This window comes from Penicillium expansum, assembly GCF_000769745.1.
Source record: "Penicillium expansum strain MD-8 chromosome Unknown contig84, whole genome shotgun sequence".
Classification (NCBI taxonomy): domain Eukaryota; kingdom Fungi; phylum Ascomycota; class Eurotiomycetes; order Eurotiales; family Aspergillaceae; genus Penicillium; species Penicillium expansum.
Genome location: NW_015971349.1, coordinates 51,548 through 72,866, shown reverse-complemented (window position 1 = coordinate 72,866; position 21,319 = coordinate 51,548). Strand labels below are relative to the sequence as shown.

The window sequence follows — 21,319 nt, the reverse complement described above, 5'->3', positions numbered from 1 at the left end:
TCACATTCACTGTGGACTAAATAGACTCGAGTCGCCAGGATACGTAGAAATTCAAAAAAGGGAGACGGCTTTCATCAAGAGAAATCATTCTAGAAATGGAAAGAAAGCTGCAAGAGCTGATAGCTCATTCATGAAAGAAATGCAGAACCCTTACTTGTTTCGTTTCTGTTCAACTCATTCATTCTGATGTATTACCAAGGACGAGTTTCTACCAAATCCACCACCTTGCGATCTCCTACAGTAAACTCTCCACAATCTACCTGCTGCTTGATCTTCCCATATAATGTCTTCAAAGCCTCGCGGTCTTCGTCATCACATTGTGGCCAATCCCCCGCCTCGTTCCACCCTGGTGAAATAAACTGAGAGGGTCCCAGATGGCCTTCAACCAGACCGCCTTCAAACGCCATGTACCGATCATGCATCAGTGCCGGCACAAGGTCCAGTTCTTTCTCAAAAGGGATCTCATATTCTGGATCTGCATCCCATGCTCTATTGTGACCGATGGCAAACCGACGGAGGTGTGGAAGGCCTGTCTTGAATGAGGCAAAAAGGTCACTCCACCGGCTTGGATAATCGTAGTGCCAGAAATCCCACCAGCTGTAGCCAGGTTGGAATTCCATTCTGGATTTCGGTATCGGACACATGGCAAGCTGGCCTTCATTGTCCAGTATTCTCGCTCGGAAAAAAATCAGACAATCGTCAAGGTAAAGTTGTTCAAGTGTTGACGAGTGCGACAGAATCCAATCGACCTGCTGGTCTTCGAAAAAACAGAAGTTTCCCAAAGTGAGCGACTGCAAATTTGGGCAATGAATCCCTTCGAGGCTGAATTTGGGATAAAAGCCCCAGGGAAAGTTCGAGTATAGAGAGAGCTTCCGGAGTGATCCCATCATGGGTTTCAGCCAGATTGACGGCAGTATACGTCCGTAGAAATCTTGGAATGCCTCCTTCTGCCAGATGGTTCGCCAAATTAGGATAAGGAATCATTCCTAGGCATATATTGCACCTGTGGACAGGCTTGGGTAAGTACAAACCTCGATTTCGTTTTGAATACATGAAGGTTCGGTTTCATGCACAACATTCAGTCTCAATGAACTCAGCGTGCACAATACTTGCTGTAAATCTGGGTTCAATGGCGTCATATTCTGGTGGTTCTGAATCCCCAGTTCTTTCAATGGTTGCTTTAGAGAAACCAGCCCTGCACCCAGCCATCGTATGAGGCTTTCTCGGTAATCAACTGACTGGGGTGGGTGCTGGTAATCGTCGTCGAATGTGATAGTTTTGTCGAAGCGCAGAACGACGCTTTCAAGGTTAGGAATTTTAGGAAGCATAGGTAGGAGCTCCTTCCATTTGAAAGGTACCTCAAGTTCTTCGTGCTCTTCGTCGGAGGACTAGTGCGCCACATATTAGCCAACTATCAAATTTACGGTAGTTCGTTTTGCTCCACTCAGTTTAATATATCTACCACCTACATAGTCGACCTTGACAGTATTAAGGCGAACCTTGTGCACATGTTCATTCAACTGTGGATGTGTTATGACAGACTCGAACCCCTCACAGCTTTGATCCTCGGTGTACAGTGAGACCGTGGAGAATAAATTCTTGGTTGCAAAGGCGCATAGCATGTGGTTTGTTAGCCTCAGCGCCTTGAGGGTTTCTGTGTTTGATAGAGATGTGATGATCGCGAGTAGCTCTGGGGGAAGATTGAATGAGGCCATGTTTTTGGTTGCAGTAGAGGATAAAACTACTTATCCGAAAAGAGCGTATCGGACCTTCTTATAAAACTTCAATTCCGACATACTAGGCCCAAAATGATTTTCTTAGCGCGATTTTCTAGGCATCCTTAGACATCCTTGGGCAGAAGGGGGATTAGCTTGTGATGGAAAATCCCATGTCTCGGAATTTCAGAGCTCAATTTCCGGCCCCTTTTTCTTCTTTGGTCTTCTTTAATGGGCTCAAGTCAGCATCCACGTATTAACAATGCTTTCGCTTTTGTTTTGATTTCTCGCGCGAAGGTTTGCCAATTCTCCTGTAAGCTATGCATACCTAGTTTCTCCGGCATCAACGGCCTCCATTTGTTTTGCTGGTGACTACACATCACATGGGCCATATGATGTGTGTTCTGGTTTTGCTGTAGGTTTCTGTAAGTGTCACACATGAATTCCTCTCTCCAAAAGAGTAGCCCTCATCATACAGCATGCCGAGTAGTTTAACAATCATACAAGCATCCCCTGCACCTGGAGATTGACCGGATGGATATGTTTTACTACGGCTGCACCCTAGTCCTCAACAACGTGAGGTAGTGGAGAAGGCAATTTATTCTCAGCCGAGAAAAGCCACAAAGTACTTGTATTATAGTCGGTTAGATGGGATTTTAGGGCGTGAGGAGGCAGTAAGAAATAGCATTGAAGAAAGATTAAAATTGGCATGATATATATGATCACAGCGAATGTTGATATGGATTTGAAGAATCATTACAGTCGTCTTTTTGATCAAGATCCCATCGCAGCCATAGATTTGGTAAATAACAAGGCTAAATTCAATCCAAAAAGTCCAGATATCATACGCTATTCACAAAGAAACTAACGTAATAGAAAAAAAGCTTCTCAAAGCAATCACCAAGCCAAAACCTCTTTCTGAGCTCCACAAGCCAAGGCCGCACAAATCTGCTCATCCTTCTCACTGACATCTGTATTGCATGATACCTTCGGCTTCGCCGGCCAGATCTCCCGTCCCTCGGATTTCTCGCGCTCAAAGTGTTCCGTGATGACATCGCGGACAGTGCTCTGGAAGAACAACGGCGCCTTCTCCCACTTGGGGTGAAGCTCACCACTCGTAAAGACATTTCGGTCGAGGTTCTTTTGTGCGTTGTTGCAGAGGACTTTGTCTTCTCCCATGACACGCGCGTACATCTCACTGATAAGCTTGAAATCGGTATCGGAGGAGTTTCGGTTTCGGTAGACTTCGTAAGCCATCTGGGATTTCTTCGCACTTGAGGGGAGGAATTTCTGGATCATGATAAAGTGTGGCCTGTATATGTTAGGGGATGATATATTTTAGGAAGCAAAGACTGGGAACACTTACGAGACAACCATGGCAGACATAGGGAAGTAGTACGTGCTAGCAGTGTAAAGACCCTTCTCGATTTGCTCCGGTGTAGACTCGCAGTGGTGTTGAATATGTCCATCTTTCAGATCACTGTCGAAAGACTCAAGGTTGAGGAATTCAGGAATATCGGCGTGTGTTGTAGGGCAGTGGTAACATTCGTTGAAATTATCCGCCAGAATCTTCCAGTTATAGTCACCCTCGAGCGCATAAGAGTGGTCAAGGTCGTAGTCGTCGAAATTGTAGGCTTTGTAGCGCTCCTGCTTATCGACATCGCGGAAATGTTCATCCCATGACACTTCCGGGACTTCATTCGCATCCATGTTGACCCAGATGAAACCATTAACGTCAACCTTGAGGTGAATTTTGAGAAGACCGTTCTGCTCCTTGTCAAAACTGCTCAGCTCTTGGTATTGCGGAGCTTTGGCCAGTTTGCCGTTTAGTCCGTAGGACCACCCGTGGTATCGACAAGCGAGAATTTTGGAATTCCCGGAACCCTCTTTCTCAACTACTGGGTACGCACGGTGTCTACACACGTTGTGGAATGCGTTGATATTGCCCTGTCGATTGCGAGTGATGATAAAATCAAAACCTGCAAGCTCGTAACGAAGCCAGTCGCCGGTTTCCTTCAACCGCATGCTGTGGGTGATGAAGAGCCATCTCTTTGAAAAGATGGCTCGGCGCTCCAGTTCATACATCTCTGGTGAAGTGTACCATGATGCAGGCAAGGCACGAACGGGGGAAGGTTTGGTATCTTTCTTGGAGGCAGGGGCATTGAAGCCAAAGTAGTTGAACATTGAAGTCATGAGGAAGTAAGAAGAAGGTACAATGGAAGTTATCTTCAAGTGTTTGTTGCTTTACTGGTCATCAGAAGGGCCCCTTTATATGCCCTGAGACGATCTAATATTGGACTAGTAGTCATGTCTATACCCCGATCATATGAACGGACTGGTTCTTGTTTGGTAGGGTAACCCATCGTGAAGCGGGTTAATCTTCCGAAAACAGATATCGAACCCGCTAACCCGCCACCATAGCTCTACAATCCGTACTACAATATGTACTACCAGGCGGGGGATTCAACGCCATGATCTATCATTGGGCCAAATGGTATCAAACACGACCTATACTTGGGCAGACACTCAGTCGTCCACGCTATGGCGGCTTCCTTCGGCGCTGGGCTGGCATGCTTCAAACACCGATCGGACCATGTGGCGAATAAAAGCTCGTATAAATAAGCTGCATAAGCCCTAAATCTCGATATATACTACTGATGGAATCACGAGGACTCGGGTTCCTCAAATTGTGGAGATGAGGGAATCCCACTACAATCAGAAACTCAATACTTTTGACTAACGTGCAGTGCTGCGCATAGTCCTAGCCCCCTTATCATGTCTATTACTTTGACAAAACAAAAGATGAGAATACTCAATCTTAGTTAGGATTGGAGTCAGAACGAATTGTTTCAGAATAAGTAGGTAGCTGTAGAAAATCGAGGAGGCGATACATGAGACTTCGAATTTATAGACAATGTGACTGAAAAGACACCCCACGGATTTGTATCACGTACAGGTACTCTGGCGACTATTTGATTATTGTTATTGTAAACGGGATAAGCTTAAGACTGAACATATACCAAGCCGAAAACAAACACAACGAAGGTTGTTGTCCCTCACGTTACAATATGTGTATACTCTGACATTTCTTGCCTTTCCCTTTCCGTTTGAGTGCTCAGCCTACAGCGGTCTCTGACTTGTGTTGGGGATCGGGGCACAGCACGAGGAGTTGTTGTTTTCTCGGACCGGTCTTTTATCCCCACGATGAATATTGGTTCCACCACCACCGACTGGGCTTCTCTTCAGTGGGTCTGCCAACAGTGTTGAAGTATTCCACATGAGTTTCGATTCTTTTGCATAGAACCTGATTGGAACCCCTACCAAGACTATCCATAGGACCTTTCACTGAATTACTGCAACACTGCATTGAAACTCCTCGCATCCATGGGCCTTCCATAGACTATCGTCTAATCAAGGAGTCTTGACCAGAGGTTCCACTGGATATTTCACGCAGCTGAGTGGTGCTAAGAAAAGCTACGGCAAGCCGTTCCACTGTATATGGCTCTACTCGATTCTCCCATGCAGTATTTCCATGCTCATCCAACCAAAGCATTTTGATCAAACCCGTCTCAATAGCCTCGCGGTCCAGTAAGTATACCACAACCTGGAACTCCAGCTCTTTAAGGGCTAAATTCCTTTCTTCCTCATCATCTAGCTCCTCATATTGGGCTCGGGTCTCATCGTCATTCAGACACGACCGGTATTTAAGAACACCTCTATCGTCATCGATGCCCATGAAGTCTGTGATGCAAGGCACTCGGACGAGAACTTTTCGCCAATGGCCTGGCATTCCGTCATCAAAGGTGTAGCGGTTGCGATCGTCGAGGTACCGATTAGGACCGATCTCGGCCTCGATCTCGGCCTCCGTCTTCATTTCTTCGTGTTTTTCGCTTAGGTCTTCATCGTAGCAAGTTCGAAGCCAGACTGTCTGCATTCTACTTTCTTCATTTGCACAGATATTTCACTCATGGATTGACTGGTAAATGCTCAATTATTTGGATCTGCTCATTTGTAAAATCAGGCGAGTTTATCTGAGCAAGGACCCATCTCGCCTTATCATGATAGCTCTAGCCGAATGTTAGTATGAAGTCGAGGAACTTGACAAGGGAGGGAGCTGGACAAATCGATCAATAAGTGACAACTTGGAAGAGATATCTCATAAGTCTTGCAACTTGCAGTTCTCTTTCCTAGCCATATAAAAAGGCTCTTCAAACATGATCTAGTATCCTCTCTTTATATACACACTACTGGGTTTAGTCGCGGCAGCTGCTCAATCAACTCCAACAGAGGTAATCAAGTGGCTTCATCTATGGCGCTCCCGCTTTACATTCCGCTCTGTATTCACACTCCCGCCGGCCGGTATCACCTTCCACGATCTGATCAACCCCTCAGAATCCAAATTGAAGGCCCCCTGATCGCCATACAAAGGCTCCTGCCAGATATCCCGTGGCGTCTAGATTTACCAGGGCGAACACTCCCACAGCTAGCAGGCCCGGAGTTAGCACGGCTAACGTATCTAACCATATACGGACGGAATCTTCGCTCTGAAGTTCCGGGTGATCTAGTGGTGCAGGACGAGTACTTGGGTTGGATGCCAGAGAAGCGTCCGGATGAGTGAGTCTATACTAATCTCCTGGTGGAAAAAGAAACTAGCTCTGGTATTACTCTCCTTGTAATCTTGCTAGGTTGATTGGCTATTATGGTGTAACATTTGACCATCTTGTCCCAACTCATGATATCAATCCTGAGGTCTTACAGATCAACATTATCGAGATTGAGGATGATAATGGTATTTATGCAAATACATGGCTGTCATTTGCAATAGATCCGACTAACTTTATTGAGAAGAAGGTCCTGGCAGTGCCGAGATGTTGCCAAAAGAGAAAGGGAACACAAGATCGCTGGCAAGTGAATGCACTTGTGGACCAGAGGGTTCATGGGTTGGAACAATTGAAAGGAGCTAAAGAATGAGCAATTTTAACTGAAAAAGAAGGTCTGGTACAGGACAAAAAATTGGACGGAAATTGAGAACTTGAATTGATGTACAGTCACATTTTCTGCTGCGACCTTTATGTGAACAGATCATTGTAAAATTGCTAATATGGAGATAACTCTAAATAATGTCATGCTGAATCTTCATTCCAGCATCAAGAGTCTCGTTTCTTTGCATCACGCAATTCACCTCGCTCTTTCACTAAATTCGAAATGGCAATGCCGGTATCCCCTCCTAACTTCGCGAATCCCTGGATCACGCCCTCACGATCCCCGGGCTTCATTTCCTGGCTCATCTTAAACTTCCCCTGAAGCTTAGTGATTCGAATCTCAATGCCAACAATGTTCTTCTTCAGGAGATCAGTGTACGACGTAGGCGCATCGGACACCGTCCACGGCTCCGGTTTCTCGCCACCAGTGTACCCCATAATCGACTTCTCGGTATGCTGCGAAAGATCATGCAGTTGTTTAGCGAGGAAGTCGCCGGTCTCGGGTGTTTTGGAATCATAGTATAACGACATCTTGCCATACGCTTGAACGGCGGAGTAATTCCATGTGGGTACGACCTTTCCTGTACCTGGTTTTGTTTCAACGTAGTATTTCGGAGTCACGTAATGGTCGTGCTTGCCATTGAAGAGCACTAGGACGTCGTCGTCGAGTTCGAGAACATTCGGTGGCTTTTCATTGACAGCTTCCATCATTGTCTTGACTTGTGGGTTCTGCTTGGCGATGTGGGCGCGGAGATAGGGATCCGTCTTGCCTGTTTCCTCTGGGAAATCCACCACAAATGGGGCATGGGTGCACTGTAGGAAGTCTTGCTGGGAGGAGTTCATGCCGGTTATCAGAACCCCGAGTGGGTTTTGCCGGATGAAATGAAGCAAGACATCTTTGTCTTTCTCCTCATGAGCGCTTTGGAAGAACATTTTGAATAGCGACTGAAAGGTAGGTGTCAGAGGAGGATGGAGGTGAAAGACAAAGAGTTGCGAAGCCAATTGTGTAAGAACAAATTATGACCCAAATCAAGCCCCATAATCTCACATTATCGTATCGCTGATTTGTTATCAGTGGCCAAGGATTCGTCCACTAAAGGCATGTACAACCGGCATCTGCAGACAGCGGGGCGGGAAGGCGCAAGAACTTTTGACATTTCCCCACCGGATTATCAAATGCCCGAGAAAAGATCTAGGATGAGAATGCAAGTGAAATTCTGACTACATCCATCATTGACAGCGAAAGACTAAGATTCATGATTGTGCTCCAAAAAAAAAGCAGCGTTGTCCTAGAAAAATGAGGAGCAATCTAACCCGTTTGGGCCAGTAAAGTTCACATCCAAATTAGGTATAGCGCAATCTATTGCAGAAGATAACTGGCTGCTATTGGCTATCTCAGTTGACGACCCACCTTACTCTATCCATGTAGAACACAAATCCACACTCTAATCTACTTTATTCAGTCACGTAGAGAGGCTTTCTGTCAATGAAATCTAAACCACCTTACCGAATTTGATTTATCTGAGCAATTTCCATGCCTAAGCTTGACCTAACCATACTCCCTTTTCGAGACTTGTGGAACTAACAGCTCAAATTGTCCGTAAACAAGAAGTCCAAAAGAGATATTTCCTTTCCAAAATGCTCCAAGATCGTCGATTTTAGGCTCACTAGTGTTGTGGGTACTGCGGAAGTCTGTATGGTGTAAAGTCAATTCTATACGCGCCATGGTCCTCTGGGGACAAAATTGGGTACCCAGGTAGAGCTAACCTTGGAAGAAAACTCAAGCTAGCTGTACACCCTAATGTCAAGACTAACTTGGGCCAGTCGTGCCTTATCAGGTTATTTTTCTAGGGGCCAACCAGACTTTGTTTGAGAGCTTGTCGACTGAAGCAACTCATAGCGGGGAAGCAAGGTCCAGATCTAGGCAGATAGCACTGCTGAGGGGGTTACCACTGACTTGGGAGGATGCAGTAATGAAATACGAGAGTGCAGGGAGAATAATTTAGAGCTCCATATACTGACAAACGCTTGTGATAGCGTTTGAGACACTACTTAATCTACCGCTTGAGATACTACCAGCAGATGTGGGTACCAACTGAGCCCAATTGTGTAAGAGATTCATTCATTCGATATATAAGATAGGATGTCAAAAGGAGGGTATAGATTGAACGTCGCAAGAAATCATAAAGAACCCATCATAAATGCCCCAAGGGGGACTAGAACCAAGACTCCATCGCTCCAAAACAAAAGTCACCTGCGTAAAACATGAAGATGCGCCGATTTTTGATTGTCAGCAGGTCGTGAGACCTCCTGGCATATAACAACCGAATCTCAATGACAACCAGCCAATGAGATGAGAGTAGAATATCAATCAAACAAAAACAAAAACCCATTAGGATGTCCCGGGTCCACATTCAGAAAAGAACATGGACGCAGAGCGGCACATCCTCATACATTGACATCATAATTCGTTGACATCATCTTCGCCATTCATCATGGGACATTACATTGATGCAAGACTAGCAGATCCTGCAGCCGCAGAACCCCAACGCAGTTTTCGGAGTCCGCCGCGGACCGCTTCCTGACCACACGCTGCTGAGGGGCGAGGGCCAGGAACACCATCTCCCATCATTCCAACCTCAGCTCGCCCAACCTCACGACCAATCATATACCCCGCGGAAAAGCTGATTGCGGAGAAAAGAACGACAACGCCGGCGCTGATGACCCATGTCATGATCGTGGGGCTGACAGTCATTGTTGAATCTGTCATGCTCACGCGACGACTCTTCTTCGAGGCAACACCGCGGTCTTTAGGAGAACTTGAACGGCGCTTTGCTTTGGCGGCAGTTGGGTCAGATGAGAGCGTTGGTGCTCTGAGGTGCCTCTGTGGTGCTCCTATAGACGGACTTGATTCTGGATACTGCGGCGAGGATGAGGTCTCTTCATCGCTGCCCTCATCCCCCATGGCAACTGATGCACCTACTAGTCGGAACGAAGCGGGTTGTCCGCCTCCTGAGGGGGGAGCTGGGGTAGGTGATGGTCGATTATCATTCTTTGGGAGGCCTCTGGCGGCAGCTGCACATGAAAGAAGTGTTGATAGGCTGGCACGAAGGGCGGCATCGTGGTCGGCATGGTGGGAAGGTGAGATCATATTGTAAGGGCTGTGTTGATACTGGGTCCTCCGTGATGATCGTGGGCTAGGGTAGGATTCTCTTCGTGACGCTGCGCGGTGAGTAGAGGTAGACGGGACACTTGGTTGAGAACGCCGTGCAGGCCATCCAGGTTCTGACGTGGCTGGTGGGTGTGTGAATATGTTTGGTTGAGGTACAAAAGGTGATGGGCTGATTCCCATTCCTAGGGCAGTAGAAGTATCATCTTCATCGTCGCTGGATGCAGCGTCTGAACTCGATGATAGGGGTGCAGAGCGCGCAGATAATGCAGCCGGCAACGTTGGGCGGATTATATCCTCATTTGAGCTACTAAGGACGCGATCAGACTCGCTCTCGCTCTCCTCGTATTCCTCTTGACTGCTACTGGCTTGGCTAGCATCCCGCGATGAATAGTCCACCTGGGCTGTAGTGATATTAGCAAGATGTTGTAGACGGCGTCGTCTATTGCGGCGCTGATATGCGCCCGCTTCCCCACGCTCGATCTGTAAGCCGGTGGTGATTATATCTTCATTCGTGGCAGCAGAGGAAAAGGAGGAAGAGGACGGTTGCGAGGACACGTCGATCCAGGAATCTATGTAGTATCGTAGTGAGTACATTATGGAGATATGAAAGCGATTTTGTATGCGTATTGAAAGTTCACTGGCAAGGGAGGTACCAGTCGGATTATAAAAAGGACTACATACCCTCTGATCTCATGGGCGCCGCACCGGATTGCTGAGGCTGACCGTTATCTCGAAGCGGCTGATGGCCATCGCGCGTCATCCGACTTGCGGCTCTAGGCTCACGCACCTGACCCAGCAGGTCGCAGTGATTTGGTTGCATAGCTAGAAAGTTGCAAGAATATGAGGAGAAGGGGTATGCGAATAGAAATATAGAAGAGAGGGGATCAGGCCACTCTGGAGTACAATAGAGCGGTCAACGTGGGTGGGGGAAGATTATCTTATCAAATGTGGAGTCGACGATCACTGATGCCCAAGGAGGTTTATACTCCTTTTTGCTCACAATAAACAGGAGTTAGAAGGAGTTAAAAGAAATTCAACTGGTTAGATTAAGATCGCGGGACAGAAACGAAGAGTGACAAAAGAAAGATGAAGAGATCCTCCAGGTAGAAAGAATCGAAATGATGAGGTGATCAGCAGACCGGACAGGTGATTTGCAGCCCGTGACGAGGCAGAGAGCAAAAGACGATGCGAGGGGTTGTCAGTGTCAAATGGCAAATATTGCGGTTCTTCATGTAGAATTTTGAGATTCAACAGGCTTGGAAAGAGGCCTTCTTTCATCAATAGTTCGATCAAACAAGCATCGATCAATGAATCAATGAACTTGGTAGGCAAAACAAAGAATATTGCGGGGAAGGCGGCTTCTGGTGGCAATATACTCCGTACTCACCGATGGTTACGCACGACAAGATTGAATAAGGCACGTGAAGTTGATCAAAATGAAAAATTGAAATGGCGTATCAAATGAAAGATACCTGAGCTAGCTAAGATCATATTACACATAATTAAACACGAACTTTTTTTCTCTCAAAGAAAACCTGAGACCCATGGACACCAATATGTTGCGGAAATCAAATGCAAGAAAGAACCTCAAGTTTAGAAGGTAACCTTGGTACCCTTGTACTCAGGGATGCTGCCCTTGCCCTTGTTGAGGGCACCACCACGGCCGCCACGGTCGCCAAAGCCACCACGGCCACCGCCGCGACCACCACCACCACGGCCACCGAAGCCACCGCCGCCGCCGCGACCGCCGAAGCCACCACGACCACCACCGCGACCACCACCACGGCCGCCGAAGCCACCACGGTCACCACCGGCAGGGCGGGGAGTAGAGAAGTCAAGACGGATAGCACGGCCCTCGAGCTCGTGGCCGTTGAGAGCAGCGTGAGCAGCCTTGGCCTCATCGATGGAAGCGAACTGAACGTAACCGAAGCCCTTGGGGCGGCCGGTCTCCTGCTCAGTGGGGAGACGGATTCCGAGAACGGAGCCCTGAGCGCCGAAGACCTCGTGGAGAGCATCCTCAGTGGCGCTGAAGGGAAGGTTGCCAACGAAGAGAGTGTCGCTCTCGGGGCTGGTCTGGTCGCCGTAAGAGCGAGCACGATCCTGGGAGCGGTCGGCAGGGGGGTTGGCCTGACGGGGAGCGGCGTAGTCGAGGTTGATGGTGCGACCATCAAGATCGGTACCCTTCTTGGCCTCCATGGCCTTGGCGGCATCGGCAGCGTTGTTGTACTCAACGTAGCCGAATCCACGGGAGCGACCGGTCTCACGGTCGGTGACAATGCGGACACCGGAGAGCTCACCGAACTCGGAGAACTCACGCTGGAGCCACTCCTCATCGACGTTCCAGGACAGGTTACCAATGAAGAGGTTGGCGACAGCACCCTCGGGAACCTCCTCGGTCTTGGACTTCTTGGCAGTGGCAGCAGGCTCCTCATCAGCCTTGCGCTTCTTGGAGACAGGGGTCTCCTCGGAGTCAGAGTCAGAGCTGTCAGAGTCGGAACCAGACTCAGAGTCGGAAGAGGCCTTCTTGGCCTCGGACTCGGACTCAGAGGACTCAGAGTCGGAAGAGTCGGAAGACTCAGCCTTCTTCTCGGCCTTCTTGGGAGCGGGCTTCTCATCCTCGGACTCGGAAGAGTCGGAGTCAGAGTCGGAAGAGTCAGAAGACTCAGCCTTGGCAGCGACCTTCTTCTCGGCCTTCTTGGGGGCGGGCTTCTCCTCCTCGGACTCGGAAGAGTCGGAGTCAGAGTCGGAAGAGTCAGAAGACTCAGCCTTGGCAGCGACCTTCTTCTCGGTCTTCTTAGGAGCGGGCTTCTCCTCCTCAGACTCAGACTCGGACTCGGAGCTGGAGGAAGCATCCTTCATATCCTCATCGGACTCAGACTCGGACTCGGAGGAGCTGGGAGTAGGCTCCTTCTTCTTGTTCTTCTTGGAGGCCTTCTCCTTGGAGGCGACCTTGCTGGCAACGGCCTTGCTCTTGGCGGCGGGGGACTGGGAAGCCTTGGTGACACCGGCATCCTTGACCTTGTTCAGGGCCTTGCTGGCCTTGCCGGCCTTATCGGCAGTCTTGGTAGATGTCTTGGACATTTTGAACTGGAGGCGAGAGGTAATGTTAGCCTTTGCTCTTTGATAAAATTGCGGGGACTCATGGGAAGAGGGCTTGGAGGCAGGCTTGTAGCTTGGGTAGGGTGGCACATACTGTAGTAACAAGTGAAATTCTTGTAGTATGTGCGGCAAAGCCCACGATCCCTCAAAGCACCCGTGTTATGGATGTGTAAAATGGAACAACAGCCCTCAGAAGAACTGCCAGAAGTGAACTAAATCACAGCTGGACGTTAACCCACTACCCACGGACGGACAAGTTTTCAAGCCCACAAGCAACCGACAGCCAATACTGTCTAGAATATGTAACCCACGAGGAAGATGTCCCACAGAGCCCACAGAATAGATGTATTTCAAGCCCACAGCCCTCAGAGTGATAAGAAGCCCACAGAGTATCCGAACGAACTTACGAGATAAAACCCACGCGACTGCGTTAGTTAGTGTGTAGAGAGATCTCTTGGTTTATACAAGAGATGATATAAGTAAAGCAACCTGAGACAGACTGCTTTTTGGAAGGGGAATGAGAAAAGGAAGTAGAGAGGATGGGAAGAAGAAGAGAAAAAAAAGTGAAGAGCTGGGGGACCATCAGCTCTGATAAGGAAAAATTTCTGAAAAAAAAAATCGGAGGCTGGCAGAACCACTCCGCCTGCTTATAAAGGTTAGAACAGGCACTTAGCCTAGCGACTATGTGGGTACCTGTCCTGTGGCTGTTGACGACTCACAATCGCGTGTCAATTGGCGGTGTCTTCCGCTTTTGTCTACGTTGTAATACATAACGTCAATTCTTCTATCACTTCTACGAGTACAGACACTGCTCGACGTTTTCTTTGGCTCGGTCAATGGAACAATAAGTTCCAATTTGGCCTATATCGTGATGGCCCCTCCAACACCCTCCTCGCACCGCCCTCGCAAGAAGAGAAAAGTTGCGATCTCCCCCGGCTCCAACAACAACCTGATCTTGGATCTAGGTGAGGGAAAGCAATCTCCAGCATTTCCACTGGTCTCGTTTTTGTGGGCTGCTCGGGCCGGCGTGTCTCAATGGCTGATTCTACCACTTGTCCTCATGGCCGTTGGCCTGTTCCGATGGGCTGTGAGCTTATGGGGTTACTCTGGTATGCGACATTGTCTCTCTTTGGAGGTGGATACAAGAACTGACACATTCTAGGCTTCCAGGTTCCCCCGATGCACGGTGATTTTGAGGCGCAGCGGCATTGGATGGAAATTACCACACATCTGCCTTTGGCAAAGTGGTACACATACGATCTGCAATACTGGGGTCTCGATTATCCACCATTGACCGCATATCACAGCTGGTTACTCGGGAAAATGTATATATGCCTACCTATCATTGATTGTGGAATTTCTATGGCCTCCTGCTGACCTGTCTAGTGGCTCCGCCTTTGATCCAACCTGGTTTGCCCTGACTGCCTCCCGAGGTTTTGAGGACCCCCGTTTGAAGGTATATATGCGCGCCACCGTCGTTGTATCAGAATACTTTGTGTTCATCCCGGCCGTGGTTAATTTCCTCCGCCGCTACACTCGGATGCAGGATGTTCATGCATGGTCCGCCTCGATCGCTCTCGTGGCAATCCTCCTTCAGCCAGCGAACATCCTCATTGACCATGGCCATTTCCAATATAACACATTTATGCTGGGATTGGTGGTTGCGAGTTTGGACGCTATCTTGGCGGGGCGCATGCTCTGGGCTTGCATTTTCTTCGTTGGTGCGCTGGGATTCAAACAGATGGCGCTATACTATGCACCAGTCATGTTCGCCTATCTTCTCGGTGTCTGCACATTCCCTCGAATTAATATTCCCCGCCTTGTGAGCATAGCCCTCATCACATTAGCTGCTTTTGCTTTGCTGTTGGCCCCTCTTATGGTTGGTGCCTCCAATGCCGAAGCTTTAAAGGAATTTGCATCTTCTCCGGTGCCACCTCTGTTGCAGGCACTTCCTATCCAGATGGACAAGGATTCTGTTACATATGGGCTATTGTTTCAGCTAACGCAGATCATCCATCGGGTGTTCCCCTTTGCGCGTGGGCTTTTCGAAGACAAAGTTGCGAACGCTTGGTGCGCCATTCACACTTTCTACAAGCTCACCCGCTTTGATGCCACTTTGTTGCAGCGAGCATCTCTCGGTGCCACATTGGCGTCAATCATTGTTCCTTGTGCTATTATCTTCCGCCACCCCCGGGCCTCGCTTCTCCTTCCCGCTTTATCTGCTGTCTCCTGGGGCTTTTTCTTGTTCTCTTTCCAGGTCCATGAAAAGAGTGTGTTGCTGCCTCTGCTACCAATGACCCTACTACTTGCTGGTAACGGTGGGCTGAGCAAAGAAACACGCGCCTGGGTGGGCTGGGCCAACGTGCTTGGCTCGTGGACCATGTACCCCCTTCTTAAACGCGATGAGCTCCGCGTTCCTTACATAGTTATGACTTTGCTTTGGGCCTATCTTCTCGGCTTGCCTCCCACTTCTTTCGAGACCTACCGAAGTCGACCATCCCTTGAAGACTCCAGTGCCCAGTTCGAGCCCAGCACTCTCACAACTCTCCTACACTTTGGTTTCTATTTGGCCATGATTGCCTGGCATATTCTTGAGGCATTCGTGCCTCCGCCGCCCGGAAAGCCAGATCTTTGGGTGGTTTTGAATGCCCTGATCGGAGCTGGTGGGTTCGGGATTGCCTATTTGTGGTGTATGTGGAAACTATATACTCAATGTCGCCAGATCAGTCGGCAGGCGACCGAGGAGGAAAGCCAGAAAAAGAAGCAGTGATTATTTGCCTAGGTGGATGGTTGTATGATTATCAGTGATACCCCATATTATGTGATTATCCAAAATGAGGTAGTAAAGCTGCTAGCTTATTTTATTAATATGATTGATTCGATTTAAAATCCGTTCTTTAAGAGGTGAGACGTTGTATTGGGAAGATGATCCCTTTCATCTGGAGTCCAAACTCTAGATTCAAATATATCACACACGAGCAAACATGCCCTAAAGACAGACGATATCCAAGGAAAACAATAAACTCCCGCCAATGAATGCTATGGTACAATGTTGTATAATGATAGTACAGCCGAGGCCATTGGTCAGAGATCGAGTCTAGACCTTGAAGCCAAATCCGGCCATGCAAGTCTTGTACTGCTCGATCGTGGACTTGCACTCCTGTTCAGGGTTATCGGACTTAGAGAAAAGCATGCAGTCATCGCGAGCGGTCTTCTCGGGTTTGCAGACGCAGCAGGGCTAGAATGAAGGCAGGGTCAGTCGCTTGCGGATGTTGGTCCGGCAGTATCGGGTCGTACCTTAGGCTTCTCGGACTGAGCGGTTTGGGCGGGCACTTGCTCGGGGACAGCGGCGCTTTTCTCTGTAAAGCATTGTGTAAGCGAGGGTCAAGGTCTTTCTCTGATATGTAATATGTAGGACTGGCGCATTGCGCAAGTATTCGGACCGGGTGTATGGAAAGAGACATTGGTACTTACCATTCGAGGAACCAAAGAGCCAAGACATTGTGATGGATATGCAAGTGTGCTTGATGAATATTTTAAGTAAACGAAAGATAGAAAGCGAGTGTTAAGTACGAGGTTGTGAACAAAGTCCTTACAAGTGACCTCCAGGGCTGACACCATCGGACATTATTAATGGCGCGTGCAGCGTTACTGGTCTCTATGTTGCGCCGTAGTTATTTTTTTTTTTTGTTATCAACAAACTTGCCTCTCTGGGGTCGCCTCCTTTTCTGCTACACTACAGACTGTTTCGGTTTTTCCTTTCTATCCTTGGGTCTACTTGGGTCTCTTCATTGTTGGTTTATTGCCTGCCATTGACCTCACGCTTATCCTTTTTTATTTCTTTTTCTTATCTCAATATCCCACGTCAACAACTACCCCGCCATGGCCCCTCCCAAGGTCTTCTCCCTCGAGGGCAAAGTCCTCAAACTCGACACCGCCGAGGACATGAATGCGCACATTCAGCCTTTGATTGACAACACCGACTACACTGAAATCCGTCTCGGTGGAAACACCCTGGGCATTGAGGCCTCCAAGCGTCTAGCTGAGGTCCTGCAGACCCAAAAGTGCCTCGAAGCCGCCTACCTCGACGACATCTTCACCGGCCGTCTCCTGGCGGAAATTCCCACTGCTTTGAACTATCTCCTGAACGCCATCCTCAAGATCTCGACTGTCCACACCGTGAACCTTAACGACAATGCTTTCGGTCTCAGGACTCAGGCCCCGCTTATCGAATTCCTTTCGCGCCACGTGCCCCTCCGCCACCTCATTCTGAACAACAATGGACTCGGCCCTGCTGCCGGATCTCAGGTCGCCGATGCGCTGTCAAAGTTGGCTGAGCGCAAGGAGGAAGCTCGCAACTGTGGCGAGGAGGTTGGCCTTCTGGAGAGTGTTGTCTGCGGACGAAACCGATTGGAGAACGGCAGTATGGAGGCCTGGGCTCGCGCCTACAAGGCCCACGCGGCCGGTCTGAAGTCAGTTAAGATGACACAGAACGGCATCCGATCGGAGGGTATCTCGCACTTGTTGACCCAGGGTCTCTACCACGCGCATTCCCTGGAGGTTCTGGATCTGCAGGACAACACCTTCACCAATGTGGGCTCCACTGCTCTTTCAAACGTCTTGTCTGGCTGGCCGTCTCTGCGCGAGCTTGGTGTCGGCGACTGCCTTCTCTCTGCCCGTGGTGGTGTGAAGGTTGCCCAGGCTTTGGCCGCGAACAAGAACCAGAAGCTCCAGACTCTGCGTCTGCAGTACAACGAGATGAAGGCGGAAGCTGTCAAGGGCTTCACCCACGCAGCCAAGACCGCGCTTCCCAGCCTCCGTCGTATCGAGCTCAACGGAAACATCTTCTCCGAGGAGGACCCTAACATTGTTGACCTGCGTGAGCTCCTGGAGGCTCGACAGGAGCAACACGGTACCGACGATGACCCCGAGGGTACTTGGGGTGTTGATGAGTTGGATGAACTCGAGGAGGAGGATTCGGAAGAAGAGGAAGAAGAGGAAGAAGAAGAGGAGGAGGAGGAAGAGGAAGAGCTCAAGGCTGAGAAGGACCTCAAGGATGCCGATCTTGCTGAGGAAGAGAAGGTTGCTCAGAGGGAAGACAAGGACGTCGATGACCTGGCTGATGTTCTGGGCAAGACGGCTCTCTAAACCTCTCGAGCTGTTGGACAATTGTCACTTCCATCAGTACCTGCCTTTCATCACGAACGCATCATGGATCGAATGCCACGTTGATATCACCAATGGCTGAGAACCTGCACCCTCGCCTTAATTGGTGTCCTCCTGGCCATCCATGGTCCCTTTCTGTGACCACGGCCACTCGCGAGCTTCGGGTATGAGGATCTGACTGACGACGCTTACGCTTTACCTTCAAAAAGACCCCCATTTGTTATACCCCCAATCTACAATGATGAAACCCTAGCTGCACATAATTCTCTTTGCTTTGATCCATATTCTGTTTGCATAGCCATGGACTCTCCCTGTTTTCTTCAGAGGATACATTACCATATAGATGGAATACATATCTGGACAAGCAGGACCATTCAAATGATCATAAATTTAGAAAAGTAAACAAGTAGTTGGATATACCAAGCTGCATATAAATTGAAGGAAAAATAATTTCCGAAAATGGAACGCAAGGCTTGGCGCAAACCTCGGACATCGCAGCTCATCAAATTTCCTTTACCTCGTCGGCTTTGACAAATTCCATCTACCTTACCTGTCACTCCTGGCGCTTCCATTGCCGTCGCCTTTCCGCTCTTTGTCTTCTTCACAGGTCCCATTTCGCAACACTACACCGTTAACGCGACCGTGAAATATCCCCAGGTTAGTGCCAGCGCGAAACACCCCTCACTATATCTTTCTTTTGCGCAATTACCCATTACTTTCTCCGGTGCAATGTGTATAATAGCTCTCGTGTCATTTTTTCAAACTTCTATGTTTGTTTTTGTCGGGTTTCGGGCAGCAAATGAGGGAGAAGGTGGACACGTGCAAATTGACAGCGTATCACCATCTCCCGCTTGAGTCTTTATGGCGGGGTATCTTAAGACCCATGTTTTGTGTGACGTTTGTTGAAAGCATATGTGCCTCTTGATCTGTGATCCCAGAGGAACATATGTGCAAGCCGTGGTTCTGCAGAATGCGCCGGCATCCGGGGCATATAAAGACCCTGTACTCTAAGCTTTAGAGATGACATACTGACAGTTGTGGCTTATAGGTCGTCTATAACTTTTTCACCCGGTCCTCCATTGACCCCGTCAAGCCTTTGATCGCGTTATCCCTCTACCCCGCACAACATGGCTATGGACGCCAAAGAGATCGAAGCTAAGGCCAAGGCCCTGGGCAAGGCCGCGACATCGAACGAGTCTCCAGCTGTGATCCTGGGCCTGCTAAAGGACATTCAAACCGGTGTCCGGGCAACCGAAGACCTCCTCCGACAAACGCGCATCGGAATCATCGTCAACAAGTTCAAGCAAAGCAAGACCCCGGAAGTCGCACGGCTCTCCAGCGAGATTGTCTCCAAGTGGCGGACGGAAGTGAACAAGCAAAAGCAGGGCGGTGGTTCAGCAGCCAGTCGGGGCTCGAGCGGCTCTCCACGACCAGCCCAAAATGGTACAGGGGCATCCACCCCAGCTGCTGCTACACCCTCAGACAAGGCGTCGAAGCTATCCGTGCCTCCGGATAAGCGAACCTGGAAGGCAGACGGGGCGGAGATCAATCATACCGGGAATCGAGTGCGTGACAGCTGCACGGGGCTGATGTACGATGGACTGTGTGTGGGTTCGACCGAGTCTCCGAAGACTGTTCTATCGCGCGCCATTGCAGTGGAGGTTTCCGCGTACAAGTACCTTGGACCGGAGACGAAGGAGGAATACCGTACGAAGATCCGCAGTCTTTTCCAGAACCTGAAGAACAAGTCGAACCCGAAGCTGCGGGTGCGCGTTGTCGAGGGAGAGATTACTGCTGAGCAATTTGTGCGCATGACGCATGACGAGCTACGCTCTGTCGAGCAGCGCGAAGCGGATGCTAAAATTCAGAAGGAGAATATGGATAAGGCTATGGTTGCCCAGCAGGAACGCAGTATCAGTAAGAGTTTGCAGTGCGGAAAGTGTGGTCAGCGCAAGGTTACCTACACCGAAGCTCAGACTCGCGCGGCTGATGAACCGATGACTCTGTTCTGTACGTGTCTGAACTGCGGCAAGTCCTGGCGGCAGTGAGCCCGGGGACGTCCGAGAGCTGAAAGCTGCGGGAGCGGAAATGTATTATTCTTGGGGACTCGGTGTTTCTTGCTTTCTATTTTCCCTTTCTTTTCTCTTTCGCGTGTTTTCATTCTTATTCTTTCTATCAAGCTCAAGCTATGAAAGCCGATGCTGGAGTTCTACTGTGGGCCTTTGATTTATGTCTCCATCTACATCTGTTTCCCTTTCGAGAGCGAAGCTTGTCTGGGCAAATGGATGGAAAACAGTCGTGAACTATCTACCAAAATCCAGATATCCCAATGATTGACCGCAACCCTTGCCCAAGTATAGATGATTGTTTTGATCCATCAGTACAACATAATGTCAACAAACATATCAACGTCATATTGATGTCAATACTCACCTCCACCCTAAAGGATATCAAACCCACATCCAAGTCTCCAACCACCCTCCAAATACCACATCTACACCTCCAAAAGCATCCAATAATAGACTCCCAACATGACCACACGCCCAGGCCTCCTAGAGCCAATCTACGACTTCCTAGATGCCCTAACAAACCCAACCCCAACGACCCCCAACGACCTCCTCTCAACCTTTACAACTTCCCCAAAACCCCTAGTCCACGAACACGGTCTCCCACAACTAGCCCCCTTCCTAGGCCGGCAATTCACCGGCCAAGATGGGGTAGCAACTTACTTCGAGCTCATTTCCTCCCTCCTGTCTATCAAGAACATGGTCTTTGAGCCCGAGGAAAGCTGGGTGGTTGATGCAAGCTGTATGGCTGTTTCGTTTCGCGGAAAGGCCACGTTTGTCTGGAAAGAGACGCGGCAGGCGTGGGATGAGACGTTTGTTTATCGTATTAAGCTTGCGGTTGATGGTGGGTCTGCGGAGGAGAGGTTGGCGGTTTGTGAGTATCAGGTTTGGGCGGATACGGGGGCTGCTTATCTTGCTAGGCGTGGGAGGTTGGGGGATTTAATAGGGTCTGAGGGTAGTGATGGTAGTAGTGAGGGGATCTATGAGATTATGATGTGAAGGGGGGGGGGAGGATGGGACGGGGTAGGAAGATATATATTAGCCAACAGCCAAAATACAACAACACCAGAGGTAGTGCTAATCATAAGGAGGGTGTCATTATTTGGAGATTTTTCTAGA

The 21,319-nt window shown here is 49.1% G+C and overlaps 11 protein-coding genes across 11 annotated transcripts; 4 read left to right on the top strand and 7 right to left on the bottom strand.

Moving 5' to 3' along the window:
- Positions 1 to 191: 191 nt before the first annotated feature.
- Positions 192 to 1,715, bottom strand: PEX2_030790 (uncharacterized protein; the record flags this gene model as incomplete). Its single annotated transcript, XM_016740354.1, has 3 exons — positions 192 to 947; positions 1,032 to 1,388; positions 1,470 to 1,715. The coding sequence occupies 3 exons, from the start codon at positions 1,713 to 1,715 to the stop codon at positions 192 to 194; spliced, it is 1,359 nt and encodes a 452-aa protein (XP_016597526.1).
- Positions 1,716 to 2,612: 897 nt separating this feature from the next.
- PEX2_030780 (aromatic ring-hydroxylating oxygenase subunit alpha) lies at positions 2,613 to 3,899 on the bottom strand (the record flags this gene model as incomplete). Its single annotated transcript, XM_016740353.1, has 2 exons — positions 2,613 to 3,027; positions 3,082 to 3,899. 2 exons carry the CDS (start codon positions 3,897 to 3,899, stop codon positions 2,613 to 2,615), a joined length of 1,233 nt encoding a protein of 410 aa, XP_016597525.1.
- A 1,216-nt stretch (positions 3,900 to 5,115) lies between these two features.
- PEX2_030770 (uncharacterized protein) lies at positions 5,116 to 5,589 on the bottom strand (the record flags this gene model as incomplete). Its single annotated transcript, XM_016740352.1, has 1 exon — positions 5,116 to 5,589. One exon carries the CDS (start codon positions 5,587 to 5,589, stop codon positions 5,116 to 5,118), a length of 474 nt encoding a protein of 157 aa, XP_016597524.1.
- Positions 5,590 to 6,024: 435 nt separating this feature from the next.
- On the top strand, positions 6,025 to 6,686 carry PEX2_030760 (uncharacterized protein; the record flags this gene model as incomplete). Its single annotated transcript, XM_016740351.1, has 2 exons — positions 6,025 to 6,212; positions 6,401 to 6,686. The coding sequence occupies 2 exons, from the start codon at positions 6,025 to 6,027 to the stop codon at positions 6,684 to 6,686; spliced, it is 474 nt and encodes a 157-aa protein (XP_016597523.1).
- A 176-nt stretch (positions 6,687 to 6,862) lies between these two features.
- Positions 6,863 to 7,630, bottom strand: PEX2_030750 (FMN-binding negative transcriptional regulator; the record flags this gene model as incomplete). Its single annotated transcript, XM_016740350.1, has 1 exon — positions 6,863 to 7,630. The coding sequence occupies one exon, from the start codon at positions 7,628 to 7,630 to the stop codon at positions 6,863 to 6,865; it is 768 nt and encodes a 255-aa protein (XP_016597522.1).
- Positions 7,631 to 9,200: 1,570 nt separating this feature from the next.
- PEX2_030740 (uncharacterized protein) lies at positions 9,201 to 10,629 on the bottom strand (the record flags this gene model as incomplete). Its single annotated transcript, XM_016740349.1, has 2 exons — positions 9,201 to 10,438; positions 10,551 to 10,629. The coding sequence occupies 2 exons, from the start codon at positions 10,627 to 10,629 to the stop codon at positions 9,201 to 9,203; spliced, it is 1,317 nt and encodes a 438-aa protein (XP_016597521.1).
- Positions 10,630 to 11,462: 833 nt separating this feature from the next.
- Positions 11,463 to 12,950, bottom strand: PEX2_030730 (Nucleotide-binding, alpha-beta plait; the record flags this gene model as incomplete). Its single annotated transcript, XM_016740348.1, has 1 exon — positions 11,463 to 12,950. The coding sequence occupies one exon, from the start codon at positions 12,948 to 12,950 to the stop codon at positions 11,463 to 11,465; it is 1,488 nt and encodes a 495-aa protein (XP_016597520.1).
- An 889-nt stretch (positions 12,951 to 13,839) lies between these two features.
- On the top strand, positions 13,840 to 15,738 carry PEX2_030720 (dolichyl-P-Glc:Man(9)GlcNAc(2)-PP-dolichol alpha-1,3-glucosyltransferase ALG6; the record flags this gene model as incomplete). Its single annotated transcript, XM_016740347.1, has 3 exons — positions 13,840 to 14,077; positions 14,131 to 14,293; positions 14,355 to 15,738. The coding sequence occupies 3 exons, from the start codon at positions 13,840 to 13,842 to the stop codon at positions 15,736 to 15,738; spliced, it is 1,785 nt and encodes a 594-aa protein (XP_016597519.1).
- Positions 15,739 to 16,065: 327 nt separating this feature from the next.
- PEX2_030710 (copper metallochaperone COX17) lies at positions 16,066 to 16,470 on the bottom strand (the record flags this gene model as incomplete). Its single annotated transcript, XM_016740346.1, has 3 exons — positions 16,066 to 16,206; positions 16,266 to 16,327; positions 16,443 to 16,470. 3 exons carry the CDS (start codon positions 16,468 to 16,470, stop codon positions 16,066 to 16,068), a joined length of 231 nt encoding a protein of 76 aa, XP_016597518.1.
- Positions 16,471 to 16,850: 380 nt separating this feature from the next.
- On the top strand, positions 16,851 to 18,116 carry PEX2_030700 (GTPase-activating protein RNA1; the record flags this gene model as incomplete). The annotated part of the gene is made up of 1 exon (XM_016740345.1): positions 16,851 to 18,116. One exon carries the CDS (start codon positions 16,851 to 16,853, stop codon positions 18,114 to 18,116), a length of 1,266 nt encoding a protein of 421 aa, XP_016597517.1.
- A 1,145-nt stretch (positions 18,117 to 19,261) lies between these two features.
- Positions 19,262 to 21,199, top strand: PEX2_030690 (transcription elongation factor DST1; the record flags this gene model as incomplete). The annotated part of the gene is made up of 2 exons (XM_016740344.1): positions 19,262 to 20,144; positions 20,682 to 21,199. The coding sequence occupies 2 exons, from the start codon at positions 19,262 to 19,264 to the stop codon at positions 21,197 to 21,199; spliced, it is 1,401 nt and encodes a 466-aa protein (XP_016597516.1).
- Between the last annotated feature and the right edge of the window lie 120 nt (positions 21,200 to 21,319).